Raw genomic sequence first — 16,343 nt, forward strand, 5'->3', positions numbered from 1 at the left:
CAAGTTAGGCTATCGCTTATACATCTACGTCATACTGACAGACCAAAGACTGAAAACATATTGCTCTGCTCTCCATATCTTCATTCAAAAAATATAAGTCTGACACGAAGATCAATTTTCTTCTTCTACGATTTTTTTTTTTGTTAAACCATAATAATATATTAGAATAGGTCCTATGTACTTGTTCACATTTGTTTTGTGGTATTATCTAATAAGGTTTTTGCTATAAATAATGTATGTTTGTAGCTAACTCTGATCTTCAATTTTAGAGTCAGTAATACTAGCTTTATATTTTTAGAAAATAACTGACAGTCGCTTGAGAATCCTCGATGACAGTTCGGTATTAGTACAAGAGCTCTTCAGGCAACAACCCACTCGTACAGTTTATCTTTTACTTTGAAGACTATTTAAATAAAATGTTGAACTCTTAGTAACTAATATATACCCATCGAGGAATACAAGATTTCTGCCGTCAGATCGTTCACAGTTCTTCTGATTTAACTTGATTTCCTCGCAACATGCGAGAATCGAGCAATTTAAAAACTTTGAAACCATTTCTCGATACTTTTCAAGGTATCGGATAAGTTCTATCTATCTATCTATGACCTATATATATATATATATATATATATACATATATATGTATATATGTTTATAAATATATATATATATATATATATATATATATATAGAGAGATATATATATATATATATATATATGATATATATAGTATATATATATATATATATATATATATATATATATATATATATATATATATATATATATATATATATATATATATATATTTATATACGTACGTACATACATACATACATACATACATACATACATACATACATATATATATATTTATTTATTTATTTATATATGTTTATTCATTATTTATTATATATTATTGAATTATTGTGCCGTTCCATTTTGGGAGGGTGATTCATTATTTTTCTGCAAAATTATATTTTTATGATCATATCATAATACCACTCTTCTAATTACCTTTAGCAGCTTCCTTCGCTGCCATTATTAAAGGTGTTAGGGAAGCAAGTGGCCTTGCTAATTTCAGAAAAGGATGCTGCAATTTGCCATAAAAGTACAAATTTTATTAAAAGTTTATTCCATTTACGTAAATTTAAATATAAAACACATATTAATTGTACTTTAGGTTAGTATAAAGTATTGTTAGAATTACCTTGAGTAATTCTGAAGCTGCTGATCGTTTCTCCACTTCGACCTCCAAACACTGATCCAAAAAGTCTTGAAAAATTCCTGACAGTTTATCCTTTTCTTTGATTTCAGGTTTACCATTTGTTGCGATCAAATATAATGCTCTTAATGGATTTTCATTTAAATATGGTGGTTCTCCTTCTATCATTTCAATAGCCATTATACCCAACGACCAGATATCAACCTATAAGATTTAAATAATTTATAAATATTATAGTACAATAGTTATATAGTAATTACTATATAGACATTGCAATGTAATAGTTGTAGAGTGTCATTCTTTTCATTCACCTTTGGACCATACTGTTTTCTTGTAACTACTTCTGGCGCCATCCAATATGGTGTACCAACCATTGTAGTTCGTTTGCTTTGCTCTGGTGAAATTTGTGCACAAAATCCAAAATCTGTTAATTTTACTCCACCGTCTAGTCCAAGCAGGATATTATCAGACTTAATATCCCTGTGTATAACTTGATTACAATGAAGGAACTCCAAAGCTTGTAGGACCTCTCTACACACTGCTGCTATTTGACCCTCATCCATACAAGTCTCAGTTACAACATCTGTCAAACTACCACCAGGCAAATATTCCATAACTACCCATAATTCTTCTCCTACGAGGTAACTATCCAAGTAATTTACAACATTTGGGTGCTTATTCTCCCGCATAACCAATATTTCATTTATTATTAACTCCTTCTTTGGTTGTTGTGAAAGATTCATTTGTTTTATTGCAACTTCCATACCTGTTGATGTTTCAATTGCTGTGTACACCGTTCCCGAAGCACTGGAAGATAACGTTAAAAATATATAAAAATGCAAAAAAATTCCATAAGAGAATATTTACATTTTATATTATTTTATATTATATAACTTACCCCTGCCCTATTTTTTCCATTTTCGTATATTTCCTATTTGGGTCACCTACACTTACAATTGTTCTTAATTTTTCTAATATTTCATCATCTGACATTTTTTTCTTTCTAGCTTTATCACTTTGCGCTGGTCTTGTTTGATCGGTTGTCGTTGATGTAGGAGTCGCTTGATTTTTATTTCTATCCAGTTGTGATTGATGTGGCTGTTGCGGCGTTCCGTTTCGTTGGGGTGATCCTAACGTGGTAGTTAATGGAGGCGGTGGTTCTTCTTCTATTGGCTTTGTATACTATTGCAAAGTATTTAATTTTTTAGTTTAGTACTTACAACACTCAAATATAGGAAAATAATTCTAATTTTTGACAATTTGCAGACAGTTATTACTTACGATCGATTTCGTACGTTCGGGCCTAGCAGAAATCGGTGGTGGTGGCGGTTCATCTTCCTGTTCGGAACTAGTCGCGCAAGCATCCGTTGGTGTACTACTTGGACTACTGCTACTTACTCTATAATTTTATATACAGAATAAGTACAAAAATAGGAAGAGAAAGAGATTTGGAAGCATATGAGGCTTACCTGCTGAGCGAATGTTGAGAATGAGAACTTCCAGAAGCTTGTGACATTGCTTGACCACGAATATTTCCTCCTCCTCCTCCTCCTGTCCCAACACCTATACCCACCATGCTTCTAGGACTACTGGCTCTCTCAATAGGAGCTGCACATAAAATTTCCTGTGCTTCATTCGTTAATGTATATATAACTGGCATATGATAATAAGAACATTATAGATTAATCTTTATGTAAATGTTATTAACTTACCAACCACCCCAACCATTTTTGTAGTTGTCATGTATTTGGAACCTTTTGTTTCTTTACTGCTACTGTCATACCAATTCAGAACATCCAATACAGCCTGTGGATTTTTCTTCTGTTCTTGTTTACTAATATTACTAGACATAAGCAACCTTGCCCATGCTTCTGGCATCCCCTAAGAACAAAAGTTATATTTCAAAGTAATCATTAATAGTCTTACATGTACAAAACTTTAAAGAAGATGTAACTGATAGGTTAGGATATAATATTTACAAAAGTATAATTCTCAAAGTTCTGAAAACTAAGAGAACACCGTGCAAATATAAAATATTTAAGACTCCAATTGTTACAGTTGTTGAATAAATAGTAAGATTGTAAGCACTCAAACCAATGTTAAAATTCATTCTGCAAGAAAGCAATAATATTAAATGCAACGTTGACTAAAGCATCTATAAATCTACTAAAGCAGCTATATGCTTCTAATCTATGATAAACTCTAAATTTTGAAATAAAATATAACAACTTAATCCTGTTAATTGCAACAAAAACAAACAGTTAAATTAAGTGTATGTATAATAAGAAGGATTATAAACAAACTACTTTTGTGGTCATTTTAAATTACTTACTTTTAATGGCAGCTTGAAAGAAATACGTGTCTAGTTAGTTTTTCATGTGAAAAAATAATAGGTATAAGAAGCATCAGACAAATTACCAAATTACTTTTCCACAATGTCCATACACATGTGAACAAGTGATGAAAATTTATTTTTTTTTTTTTTTTTCGGTACGAAAGATCCATTTGAGATATACTTTTTAGACAAAGAAAATTGTTTGCATTAATATTTAATAATACATTACTAGTTGCTCTTACGATGACACACGTTTCACAAATGAATTATTCTTCACATACATATATATATTCATTTATCACAAACACACTCGCACACGCACACATACATACACGCACGCACGCACGTACGCACAATTTTAATTTATTGAAATATAATAAAAATTGCACTACAAAGTAAATTAAATTCTATCCAGGTTGTAGTACTGTAACTTACTTTATTTCCACATATTTTTATTATCATTTATTATGCAATATATTAATACATGAATAAGCCAATGAAAATTGCAAAGCGATTGCTAAATATTACCTATTAATAAATATCAATTTAATAATGTTCCATTGGTGAAAGCAACAAATAAAAATTCAATCAGAGATGTTTCATATCTAAGAATTAGTTCTGTTTTTCTTGCATTGTCAGAAGGGATCTTGGAGAATTTATGTAACCAGTAATGTAATGCAATAAAGAATTACTATGTAATGTCTATTTGGATACTCCGTACCATTGTATAGTAGCAAAGCGGAAAGCGAGTGCATCTTGAACAATAGTAACAAATTGCAAATAGTGAATTGACTTACCGTAAATTCACCAGTAACAGCGTCAAATCCAACATGTACAGTATGTTCAAAGTTGGTGGGATAACTGATGTTGGGTTTATCCTTATTTTCTTTTACCTTCATTTTGCTTTTCAATGTTTTCTTCTTACGTTCATCAGAATCAGGTTCCTTAGGTAGTGGACGCATATCCACTGGTAAATTAGGTGTTGATTCACCTCTGAAACATGTTTAATCTATCATTATCTAACTAGTGACATCAAATGAGACAAAATAATCTTACAGTTATACATTCACTTCTATATACATAAATTATACATAAATAGAATTTGTAGATTAAATGTTATATTGGATACTTTAATATATATTTTATTATTTATATATTTAAGTAGTAAGCTATTATTTATAGAACATACAAATATATAACTAACTTTTACATTCGTTATAACAGCTTTTATGTCTAATACATTCAAAATATGTACAAAATTAATATAAAAATTATAATACATATAATACATATATATGTATAATACATATATATATATATATATATACACACACACACGTTTGTTAGTAAGACTGGATATAAAGACTTAAAAGGATGGTCTCCCACATCAGAATGTCATCGTGTCTGAACTGTAGGATTTTATTTTTAGCAACCACTAGATTAGTGTCTGTTATCCTATTTTTGGAAGATGTAGACATTTACTTATTGTAAAGAAAATAATAAAAATGTAATGTGTAACAAACTTATCAGCTTTTAGTGTTACAGAACAGTGTTCTGATATTACATCTATTATATTACATAGAAATGTATAGAACTAGAGAATGAAACATTAGACATATCTGTTACTGAATATATATTAAAATATCTAATATTAAATGATATATTCTTTCATTGAGAAATTTTTCGGTACTAGTAAATTATAACAACATAATAATGTAGCATAGAATATATAGTTACCTATTTGATGTAAGTCGTACAGGAGGTGCAGGGGGTTTGTCTTCTTCATCTGACATGTTGTTTCTACTTTTGTCCCTTTGTTGCCAATCTACCTTACGTTGCTGCGTTTCTATAATTTTGTTCAAAGATTTGTTTAATACTATTAGCCCCTGCCTCAGAGATCCTAGTCGTTCTTACGTTATATAAATCCTAAAAGACTAAAGGTTTGAATCACAGTATACAGAGAATTCTTTATGTTGACAAAAACACCAAGTTGTTTGTTGAAAACATGAGACTTGAAGATCCATTCACTTTCGTTATAGATAAAAGAATTTGCTTTCTTGAATTTAGCAGACGTTATCGAAATGATGTTTGAAATTACCGGCTCTATATCACAGATATGGATATAGTCTTGGTGACCGGTAAAGAACAGGAGACAAAACGAAAGAAAAATGCCTCTCCTCGTGAGTGACAGTTTCGGGTACTTGTGAAAGGTGTTCGATTTTGAAGAATAGCGGCGTCTTCGAACGGGTCAATGTCGTGAGTATAGGGTGTGCTCGAAGACGAGGGATAGACAGGCACCTCCAAAGCGTGATTCACGCACGCACGGGAGCAGACACCGCGCCGCATCCACGGATCTCTAGTTCTCTCTCCCTCTCGCCCTCCCTCTTCCTCTGTCTCTCTCTCTCTCACTCTCTATCTATCTCTCTCTCTCTCTCCCTCCCTCCCTCCTTCTCTTGTTCTCACTTTCCACCGTTCTCCGTGTCTGGGATGTTCTTTAGTGTCGCGATTGCTCTTTCGTTCTCGGAGTGTTTTCACTCCTCCCTTTTTCTGTCGTCTCGCACTCGCGAAAGAAAAAATACGATTGTATATCGTGTATATATGGCGCCGCTTTATCCACACGTCCGTGATGTGCCGTGTTTGGGCACGGCGGAGGCGGAACCACGCGGCGCTCTGAGTCTTATCAATGGTATCTCATTTCGTACGTATAATCGACGCCCAATGACGACGAATCTCTTCCTGTTCTTCTCCACACTTTTTTCAAGGTTGATAAGAAGTCTGAATCACCACCGCTGCCACAGTCCTCTACCACTGTACAGCGCCTCTACTACTGGAACACCGTTCACTCCCTCTCTTTCTGTACCTCCCTCCTTTCCTTTCCCTTTCTTTCCCTCTTTTCCACTTTTTCATTTGCTTCTTTCTCTCTCCTTTTCACCATGTATTCCTCTGTTCATACACTTACAAGGTTTGATCATTAGTACTTAGTATGTACACGCATATACTTACTTTCACCCGCAACCTATTGTCGATTAACACGAGTAAGTCCGTATATGTACATATATGTATATATGCGTGCGTGCGGGTGCCTGTATATATATATATATATATGTATATGTATATGATTTAAAAAGAAATTTAGAACAATATAGGTTGGAACGGTGGTAAGACTGCAAGTGAATCAATTACAGGTTAGCCAACATGGAAACAAATACATATTGTTGTAAACTTCAATATGGTTTTACTCGCTAAAATGAAAGCTTTCAGTGGATTATTATATACTTTTTAAAGATAAATTAGAAATTTGTATATTCAAAGAGAGTGTGCTGAAATATCTTAAGATTTCGTATGCGTATAAATCGTAGTTTAGTAATTATAAAACTGCATATTTGCTATTTTCGTGTAGGTACCTATTCATATTTTTATTTTTATTTATACTAGAGGTTGTACATAATGAATTAAATATGCTTTTACAAATTAATTTTATATTCGTATTCGAAACTATTCAATCTTTACCTTTCGAAAATAGATGTAATATATATTTTTATAATTTATGTATCATAATTACATGTTTAAATCTCTTCAAAATATTTGTCACTAAAAAGTGTGCTTGTTAAAAATGTATTATCTCGGTTTATATTTCTGACAAATGAGTATCTTACTTATCTGGAAGAAGCATATATGGGGGTTAACTATATACTATAAATAAAGTAAATAATAATTTAAAAAATATGAACTTAAATTCTTAAGACATGGAGTATAATAATAATAACAATAATAAATACATATATATATATATATATATATATATACACACAGGACTATTTATAATTATATGCATAACAAAGACTATATAAAGAATATAATGTTCAGATATCATAAGCATTATTAATATGTATGAAATTGCATCTTAATAACTTGTATATTTCTAAGTCCATAATAAAATTAACTGATTTTTTTTCTTTTTTTGGCAAATATAAATATTTATCGTTATCCATTACAGGTAGTTTGTTAACGTGTGTCCAGAAATGAATCCTTTGATTATATTATACCTGTCTATGTAAAATATTTTTGTAACTTAAGAAAAGAAGGAACAAATATATAAAAAATCATATTATGACATATTTGAGGAAGTTCTTACATGTTTTACATTCCAAAACATTTGTAAGAACATTGCTCTATCATATGTAAATTTATATGTAAGTTTTGTTTTGTAATATAAAATGCTTGTTTGAAAATCAAAATTCTCTTAAAAGTACTTTTTATTATTTTCTCTGTTATTCTTGATACTTTGAATACATAATACTATGACATTTTAATCTTGCAGATTTTTATCGTTTGACATATTCATATTTATAAGAATTATCATTCTGTATTTATGCATAGAATCATCATTTAGTATGGTTATAAGCCTTCCGCATGATTAAGTTGTATTTATAATGTATATTAATATAAGTAAAATGATACCAATTCTTTTATAAATGATTTTTTACCGCAATTATATTAAAGAAAATAATAGTTTCAGAAGTGTATAATGTTAGATTAATTACATTTCTATTCGATATAAGTGCTTTCCAGTGCTGCATAGTCTAAAAGCTTAAAAATTTAGAATTTATTTATTTGTGTGTGTGTGCGCGTGTGTGTATATATGTACATGTAACATCAAAATAATTTAGAAACTTAGAAAAGATAAAGATTGGTTAAATTTGCGAAATGTTACAGAAATATTAAGTAATACTTGATAATATTAAAGGTATTAATATGCATTAATGATAAATACATTGTTTGTCATACATTTTATTAAGTACAGTTGGCTCAATTATCTTATCTTTCAATGATACGTGAATAATGACAACATGTGTGAAGTTAGCTACATACTTAGCTTAAAAGTTAATCACATTGGAAGAAGGTAGAGAGTAATCACAATTATTATAATTCATAACATAAGACTGTATACTATTAAGGAGATCGTTATTTTCATTCTGAACAACCCATGTTTTTGATATTATGAAGTATCTGTAAATGATATTTAATGCCATTTGTTAACTGACAAGAGAATTGGTGTGCGTTTATTATAGGTTATAGAGTTGTACTATGTGATTCATCGAACAGTGTGAAATAACCTATGAATTTAACATCTGACCACGTATTTGACGTATGTTCGGAATGTACTGCTGTCATAAGTGTAATGGAAACTGTTTAACTGTGTAACTGTATCATACTATTCAATAATTTGTTGCAGGACACAACAATTGATCAACTGTCGCATACGATTTTTAACTAATTCTTAGATATAACATTATCAATTCAAGATGAAGAAGAAGGTATTCAAATTTTGTACTTATCTAAAATCATAACCGCTTAAATTAATTTGTACCGTTTATTAATAGATGTTCGTGCGTGCGCGCGCGTGTGTGTAAGTTTTACATATAATGAATATTCTATATTTTTTAGGTTCTGTTGATGGGTAAGAGCGGTTCAGGAAAGACTAGTATGCGCAGCATAATTTTTGCCAATTATATTGCTCGTGATACACGTCGTTTGGGAGCAACAAGTGTGTAATACTTGGCTTATACCAGTTTTATCAAATATTTGTACCTTATGCATTATTTATTAATTTACTGGTATGTTTAATAGTTGATGTAGAACATAGTCATGTTCGATTCCTTGGTAATTTGGTGTTAAATCTTTGGGATTGCGGTGGTCAAGAAGCATTCATGGAAAATTATTTTGCATCGCAACGTGACAATATATTTAGGAACGTAGAGGTTTTGATCTATGTTTTCGACGTAGAATCCAGAGAATTAGATAAAGACATGCATTATTATCAAAGTTGCTTAGAAGCAATATTACAAAATAGTCCAGAAGCAAAGATATTCTGTTTAGTACATAAGATGGATTTAGTACAAGAGGATCAGCGAGATTTGATATTTAGAGAAAGAGAAGAAGATCTGAAAAGACTTAGTTTGCCACTCGAATGTACTTGTTTTAGAACTAGCATATGGGATGAAACATTATATAGGTATATCTTTGTAACTGTACAATGATTTCAATCTTTATTTTATAATTTCATGCAAGCTATTATGTTTAGGGCATGGTCTTCGATCGTATATATGTTGATTCCAAATGTGAAAGAGCTTGAACAGAGTTTGAAACAATTTACAAATATTATTGATGCCGATGAAGTACTCTTATTTGAAAGGGCAACATTTTTAGTAATTAGTTATTGTCAAAGGCAGCATCATAGAGATATACATCGATTTGAAAAAGTTTCTAATATAATAAAACAGTTCAAACTTAGTTGCAGGTAACTTGCTTATAAAAAGTATATATATAAGCTAGTTTGAACATATATTTATAAATTACATATTTTTAGCAAACTGGCGGCACAATTTCAAAGTATGGAAGTTAGAAATACAAATTTTGCAGCTTTTATTGATGTGTTTACATCAAATACATATGTAATGGTTATTATGTCGGATCCTGCTATCCGTAAGTATTTAGTATCTTAATTCGTTTTTTAATAAATACTGAAATAATTATTCCTACTGTTTCAGCATCAGCAGCAACATTAATCAATATTCGTAATGCACGAAAACATTTTGAGAAATTAGAGCGTGCTAGTCAGAGCTCGGCATTAAGTAGATAGAAATCAGCTCGACCCAGGCGCGTTGTCACCCGGGTCCAGGCTGTTAATCGCTATTGAATCTAAGAGTCACTTTAAAAGAGAATCATCACAATGAAGGTGCATGAGAACTTTCCTCTTTTATTAATTAAAGTAAATCGATAATTTTGCTAATGAATGAATAATTTCAATATGTAATTTGTGACAAAACTATTATTAATACTGTCATTTTCAAAGAATTATATTGTATTTCAGAATTTTTAGTTTCTTCTATACAAAATTTGAAAGAATATTTAAAAATTTTGCTACGCATGTACGTGTTAATAAATGAATACAACATATATATATATATATATATATACAAAATATATATATATATATATATATATATTTATACTTGTTAGTATGAAATTGTACGCTATTAGTATCATGTTAAGTGGACATATATATCGTTGTTCGCTTATAGTAAATACTGTCTTGGCTCTTAGAGATAATACATGGTTTTCTGGGTTAAGCTTTTTCCTGGTTCTATGATGTTACGTATTTTATTTCTGTATAGCAATTATTCTCTCTGGCCTGTTACAAAGATATATATATTTTCTTAAATTATATTTACTTGATATAATAGTGTACATATATACTTATTATATAAACCGTGCTATTGCAACAATCAAGCTAACCGTAATTGTATCTTTCGATTTAGATAACGATAATGTTAAATTATACGTTATATTTTGTATAAAATTTTGATTGGTACCTTTCGACATACGGAAAGAAGAACAAATATTAAACATGTATGAATTTATTTACAGCTGTATTTACGAAGAAGTAATAAAAGGAACATGGAATAATAAAAGCTTATGCTTTCACGTGTATCACTAGACTGTATTTTTTAATTATGCGAATAAATAAAGTCATCGAATTGAATCTAAATTTAATGTCGTATTTAAATGAAAAGTAGAATAAGTTAAGTAATCTTTAAACTAATCTTTATACTCATTTTTTAGTTGTGTGATACATTTAAAATTGCCGCCTTCTGCTCGGCTATGGCGAAATCGTGTGTTGTCACCATTTTAGGTTGATAGAACGTGACAAAGTGTGTATTGTATCCACCATGGATAGAATAATCAAAGGAATTACGAAATATAGGAATTGCCATAGGGAAGAAATGGTGAAACAGTTTCAAAGAGTTCGAGATCATCCCGAAGTACGTTACAATTTTTTTTCTCTAAGTCACTGTTGATAACTTGTGGACATATTTCTCTTTTTATGACGTTTCACGTTTCGTCTGATATTAATATTTAAATTGCGAAAGACGGTGGTAATTATTTTTGATATTCGTGATAAAAGGTATACATGTTGAGAAAGTATAATCAAATTTAAGTAAAATATCTATTTATTTCATATATGTTTTTATTAGATTTGGAAAAGAACAAGTTTGTTTTCATATGTCCTTGAACTAAAGAATCATCCATAGGAATCATACATACATGCATGTGGATAAAATTTTATCTCTGTAAGCATGCGTCAGACATTAGTTTGATATAACGCGACCTATAAAGATTAATTTAATAATAGATTGAAATATTTGAAAGTTGAAGTTATTAAATCAAATATTAAAATCCGCGTTGTTATTAATATGCTTTATTGTTGTTTTAAATGTTTATTGCATTTATTCTTTCTCAAACTGTTGCTATGCATGAAAACTATATACATATACGTAAGATATGTATGTACGTATGTGTATATAATTTAACGTGTAAAAAAGCTATTAGAATATGAAAGTATAAAAAGTATTATAAATAATATACTGCATAAATTACATAACTAATGTAAGGTGGGATATTAACATTTATTGGCATGACTGATTTTTGTCGTTACTTATCTTACACAGCCAAAGGCAGTATTCTTTACTTGCATGGACTCCCGGATGATTCCAACTAGATTTACGGAAACAAACGTTGGAGACATGTTTGTCGGTACGAGACCTTATCATGACATTGATCTTCTCGAATATGAAACTTGTTGCTTCTTTTTTTTTCCGGACAATTTCACGTTTCAGTTTAATACAATGGAACATTACTGTAACGTTTCTAATGTTTTTAATGTATTAATTTGAAAGATATTTTTTCTTTGAATGTGTCGTTGATTTTGCTAAAGAAACATGGTGTGAAATATTCCAAAGAACAAGTATTTGACAAATTTTTTTTTTTAAGTTTTTGAAGAATTTAAAGTTTTGTCAAATTTTATGTTTTTTCAGTAAGAAATGCCGGTAATCTTATTCCTCATTCTCAGCATTTCGTAGACGAGTTAACAATGTGTGAGCCAGCGGCCTTAGAACTTGGTTGTGTAGTAAACAATATAAAACACATTATAGTTTGTGGCCATAGCGATTGCAAAGCTATGAATTTGCTGTATGCTTTGCGGGACGAAGAATTCGCATCGAAAGTGTGTACTTTGTTAGTTTTACTATTTTTACACATATTTATTTAATCTATAATAATTGTTACCTCTTAGGTGAACAGAAGGATATCACCGTTAAGAGCATGGTTGTGTGCACACGCTAGCAACAGTTTAGCGAAATTTCAACAGCTTGAAGTTGCTGGCTTCCACGAGCCGATATTATTTCAAGCTGAAACGCCTTTACGGAAGTTTGTGGCCTATATCGACTCAGACAATAAATTTGCTATAGAGGATAAGTTATCTCAAGTTAGTATAGATGCATTTATTATCGCATAATTGGCCAAACACCTTTTAAAACAGAATAAATCGGATAAAATTTTCAGTGTATATACAGGGTGGTTGGTAACTGCTGGTACAAGCGGAAAGGGGGTGATTCTACGCGAAAAAGAAGTCGAAAATATAGAATAAAAATTTTCTTTTTAATTTTTTTTTTTTCTAATTTTTCCATCGAAACAACGATCTACAGTTTTTTTTATTATTTATTTATTTACATTTTACAATTTGTCCAGTAGGACATTTGGTAAAATATTATAGCTTAGTGATGTAGCAATATAGCATGTGAATGGCTACCCTCAGTGGGATACCATCTTCGAGCGATCTACAGTGAGATCCGTTATAACGTACCGCACGCGTACCGAGCGAAAATTCAAAGTCGATTTTTTCGAAAACAAAGCCTCAAACGAAAAATTTTTATTCTATATTTTCGACTTCTTTTTTCGCGTAAAATCACCCCCTTTCCGCTTGTACCACCAGTTACCAACCACCCTGTATATATATATATATATATATATATATAATATATTTTTATTAATTCCCTTAACTTGAAAAAAAAAGAAAAAAGAGAAGAAGAAGAAGAAAGAAAGATAGAAAGAAAAGAAACGCAAGTTGTTTGGTCCAATTTGGTTATACTATAATAAAGTGTATATATATATATATATATATATAGTCGGTTACGATCATCTCTGTAATTAATAAATTTAAATTGAAGTCTATTTTAAAGAAATACGTGTATTTTAATTTCAGATAAATACTCTACAGCAGTTACAAAACATAGCTTCTTATGGGTTTTTAAAGAAACGGCTTGAGAGGCATGATTTGCACATTCATGCTTTGTGGTTTGATATTTACACTGGTGATATTTATTACTTTAGTAGGGCAAATAAAAGATTCGTAGAAATAAACGAATCGACCGAAGCGTCTTTGCTTGCAGAAATTAAGAAATATTATTCTTAAATTGCTTAATGCTAAAACGGTAACTTTTACTTATATAGGTGGGAAATCGTTTCGTCGTTGAGATTGAATAATTACGATTCGTTGAACCTCCCTAGAATGTTTAAACGTGGAGTGGGTGCGAGTTAGATACTCGCTCAATCGAAGACCGTGTAATGTACCTGAATGTGAAAGTAGTGAATTCTCTTCTATTTTTTTCTGTTTTTTTTTTCTTATTAAGATTCATATTACAAACTCGTTTGCACAAAATAGATCGCCATGACAGTGTTGAAGGAATTTATAATAAGGATATTTGATATAGATTTATTTCTAATAATTCGCGGGGCATAGTTTAATTGTATATTATTATTAGTTTCACTGTATATTATAGGGAGATTTTTTTTTATGTAGCACGTATTCGTTAACATGTAAGGTGTAAAGGAAAAATTATTTATTTATCGATGAGATCTGCACTCAGCAGAAAAATGAAACGTTATTTTTGGAATAAATGATATAATATTTTTGAAATGGTTATACGATATATACAAGGTTTTTCCACTGTGTATTTATAACAATTTATACATGTGATAGTAAATATTTCTACAATTTATGTAACTTGATATAATTACTTGTAATTTGATATAATCACTGTGATAGGTATACAAAATATAATTATTGTTTTCGATATGTTCGGTTTGATTCATTTAACGATCCGCTTGACTTGTCACCGATTTGGTTCAGTATACTTTGCGCTTGAATCACGTGAAATAAAATTGAAGTCGAGCAATAAGAGCTGGAGGACGTACCGTATTGACGGATGGACGATTTCGTGGCCAGGCGAACTAGAGCATGCCACTCCCGAAAGAGAAAGCAAAACAACGAACCAAGGTGTAGAATTAGGATGATTATAAGTATCAATATCAGATGTTCGAGTCTTATTAACGCAATGTACAATAGTTATTTGCACTTACCGCAAATATTTAAAAATCGTTGTTTACTTTTATTATTTTCGTAAATTTAAAAACGTAAAACGTGCAAATTTACATGGAAATGTTTATACGTAGTAACGAATGGTATCACAGTGCTCTGCAATATTATAGGCATCTTCTGTTAACGAACGTTTGTTAACGACGAAACGTCGTCGCTTCATAGACAGGTATTAGACGCGTCGATGCCAACAATATATATATATAATATATATATATATAATATATAATATATATAATATAATATATTATAATATATAATATATATAATATATATATATAATATATATAGCCCAAGGTCTAGTCTAAAGACTCGTAACAAAGTTCTAGACTTTTCTCGCCTTCTGACTTGCCGTTGTTACAATCATCATTAGAAAAGTAAAGTGTTAAGCGTCGTACCTCGACGCTTTCCCCATTTATGCTCGAAAATATTTCCTTGGTCATAGAGCAATTTAGTAGCGCTTATAAAACAGCTATATTAAGACAAGTAATTTAGTATGTACAGTTGGTTGGAAGTTGTCGAACATTTCGTTGTGCTGTTTGGTTACGGCTACATCGTCGACACAGCTATTTTCCAACTAGCTGTGCAGTTGTCGGAGTTACCGGGGTTACGTCGGAATCGTAAGAAGGTTTTTAAAGCGTGCACACTACCGAACTTCCGTGAAGGGTGACACCTTTAAATTAGACTCGGTTACGAAATTCAGGTGCACCGGTAGTTTCGTGGTTCGTTTACCTGGCCTTACCTGGATAGTCGAAGAATACATATTGTTTATTGCCACTGCGCTACGCTGGACAGTTTGCGTAGTTTTAGTTTTGTGGCGAGGGACAGAATTGCGGGGCTAACCGAATCTACCCGAGCTACGGGGGTTCTTCTTGAACCAGGAAGTCAAAGAAGGAACGATTGACGGCCTTTCAACCCTCTGTTGATCGCAATTGTTCGATGCGCTGCTTCCGCGTTCGCCTCGGTCTTTGTTCCGCAATTAGCGGAACGAGTTTCACCGAAATATCGCTCGACAGTTTCTTTGTAAAGATTGGAAGATGCTCTGAGAGGTGCTTCGGCAATTTAATCCCGCAGATTGAACGACTAGCACGATTTGTTACAAGAAATTTACAATAAGAAATTTTCTAAAATTTCTTGTTAAGCTAAATTTATTTCATCGATACGCAATCGATATACAATATTTAACATATTTTACAAAACTCATAGTTTACAAAACTCGCGTTTTAGAAATTTCTTCAACGTCACGAAGCACAGAAACGTTTGTTTTTCAACGTTGAACTTGTACTACTGTATCTAAGTAGTTTAAATAGCCAAATACCTGTAGTTAACCTATAGTTCTATATATATATATATAGAGAGAGAGAGTATGAGATTTTGATAAAGACGGGATTCATCTATACGTGCATCCAATCCTATAGAGAATGCTTTAGACATTTATTTTGAATTCACTTTTTTCTTATCAATCGCGTGTCTATTTATATGAACAATATGTCTATACGAGCTT

The 16,343-nt window shown here is 31.0% G+C and overlaps 3 protein-coding genes across 11 annotated transcripts; 2 read left to right on the top strand and 1 right to left on the bottom strand.

The window, feature by feature from the left end:
• Window positions 1-889: 889 nt before the first annotated feature.
• LOC117234652 (serine/threonine-protein kinase PAK 3) lies at window positions 890-5,983 on the bottom strand. 2 transcript variants are annotated; one of them, XM_033496065.1, is made up of 11 exons: window positions 5,660-5,983; window positions 5,299-5,487; window positions 4,359-4,554; window positions 3,559-3,570; window positions 2,939-3,107; window positions 2,696-2,834; window positions 2,508-2,625; window positions 2,125-2,408; window positions 1,538-2,033; window positions 1,212-1,430; window positions 890-1,094 (listed from the first exon to the last, which is right to left on the bottom strand). In XM_033496065.1, the coding sequence occupies exons 2-11, from the start codon at window positions 5,352-5,354 to the stop codon at window positions 1,011-1,013; spliced, it is 1,773 nt and encodes a 590-aa protein (XP_033351956.1). In that variant the 5' UTR covers window positions 5,355-5,487; window positions 5,660-5,983; the 3' UTR covers window positions 890-1,010. The 2 variants fall into 2 exon arrangements, with proteins under 2 accessions (XP_033351956.1, XP_033351957.1); XM_033496066.1 differs by lacking the exon at window positions 3,559-3,570 and having other exon boundaries at window positions 5,299-5,983.
• A 44-nt stretch (window positions 5,984-6,027) lies between these two features.
• LOC117234653 (ras-related GTP-binding protein A) lies at window positions 6,028-11,102 on the top strand. Of its 7 annotated transcripts, none has more exons than XM_033496069.1 (8): window positions 6,782-6,957; window positions 7,559-7,754; window positions 8,798-8,879; window positions 9,010-9,109; window positions 9,193-9,577; window positions 9,647-9,862; window positions 9,932-10,047; window positions 10,113-10,437. In XM_033496069.1, the coding sequence occupies exons 3-8, from the start codon at window positions 8,868-8,870 to the stop codon at window positions 10,202-10,204; spliced, it is 921 nt and encodes a 306-aa protein (XP_033351960.1). In that variant the 5' UTR covers window positions 6,782-6,957; window positions 7,559-7,754; window positions 8,798-8,867; the 3' UTR covers window positions 10,205-10,437. The 7 variants fall into 7 exon arrangements, 6 of the variants coding, with proteins under 6 accessions (XP_033351962.1, XP_033351960.1, XP_033351961.1 ...); XM_033496068.1 differs by lacking the exons at window positions 6,782-6,957; window positions 7,559-7,754 and adding exons at window positions 8,446-8,464; window positions 8,634-8,710; XR_004493557.1 differs by lacking the exons at window positions 6,782-6,957; window positions 7,559-7,754 and adding exons at window positions 8,471-8,710; window positions 10,993-11,102 and having other exon boundaries at window positions 10,113-10,300.
• A 93-nt stretch (window positions 11,103-11,195) lies between these two features.
• Window positions 11,196-14,326, top strand: LOC117234654 (beta carbonic anhydrase 1). 2 transcript variants are annotated; one of them, XM_033496074.1, is made up of 5 exons: window positions 11,196-11,387; window positions 12,075-12,159; window positions 12,441-12,628; window positions 12,698-12,889; window positions 13,667-14,323. In XM_033496074.1, the coding sequence occupies exons 1-5, from the start codon at window positions 11,295-11,297 to the stop codon at window positions 13,874-13,876; spliced, it is 768 nt and encodes a 255-aa protein (XP_033351965.1). In that variant the 5' UTR covers window positions 11,196-11,294; the 3' UTR covers window positions 13,877-14,323. The 2 variants fall into 2 exon arrangements, with proteins under 2 accessions (XP_033351965.1, XP_033351966.1); XM_033496075.1 differs by lacking the exon at window positions 11,196-11,387 and adding an exon at window positions 11,655-11,694 and having other exon boundaries at window positions 12,074-12,159; window positions 13,667-14,326.
• The last annotated feature ends 2,017 nt before the right edge of the window (window positions 14,327-16,343 follow it).

Source organism: Bombus vosnesenskii, unplaced genomic scaffold (assembly GCF_011952255.1).
Source record: "Bombus vosnesenskii isolate JDL3184/JDL3185 unplaced genomic scaffold, Bvos_JDL3184-5_v1.1 scf7180000013305, whole genome shotgun sequence".
In the NCBI taxonomy this organism is placed as follows: domain Eukaryota; kingdom Metazoa; phylum Arthropoda; class Insecta; order Hymenoptera; family Apidae; genus Bombus; species Bombus vosnesenskii.

Excerpts from the sequence above, each read along its gene's own strand:
- LOC117234654 (XM_033496074.1), top strand. The coding sequence starts at position 11,295 with ATGGATAGAATAATCAAAGGAATTACGAAATATAGGAATTGCCATAGG. Across the intron at positions 11,388-12,074 it reads GAGTTCGAGATCATCCCGAA|CCAAAGGCAGTATTCTTTAC; the intron begins GTACGTTACAAT and ends TATCTTACACAG. Across the intron at positions 12,160-12,440 it reads CGTTGGAGACATGTTTGTCG|TAAGAAATGCCGGTAATCTT; the intron begins GTACGAGACCTT and ends ATGTTTTTTCAG.
- LOC117234653 (XM_033496071.1), top strand. Across the intron at positions 9,863-9,931 it reads CAGTTCAAACTTAGTTGCAG|CAAACTGGCGGCACAATTTC; the intron begins GTAACTTGCTTA and ends ACATATTTTTAG. Across the intron at positions 10,048-10,112 it reads TATGTCGGATCCTGCTATCC|CATCAGCAGCAACATTAATC; the intron begins GTAAGTATTTAG and ends CTACTGTTTCAG.
- LOC117234652 (XM_033496065.1), bottom strand. The coding sequence starts at position 5,354 with ATGTCAGATGAAGAAGACAAACCCCCTGCACCTCCTGTACGACTTACA. Across the intron at positions 1,431-1,537 it reads GAAAACAGTATGGTCCAAAG|GTTGATATCTGGTCGTTGGG; the intron begins GTGAATGAAAAG and ends TAAATCTTATAG. Across the intron at positions 1,095-1,211 it reads CAGCTTCAGAATTACTCAAG|CATCCTTTTCTGAAATTAGC; the intron begins GTAATTCTAACA and ends GGCAAATTGCAG.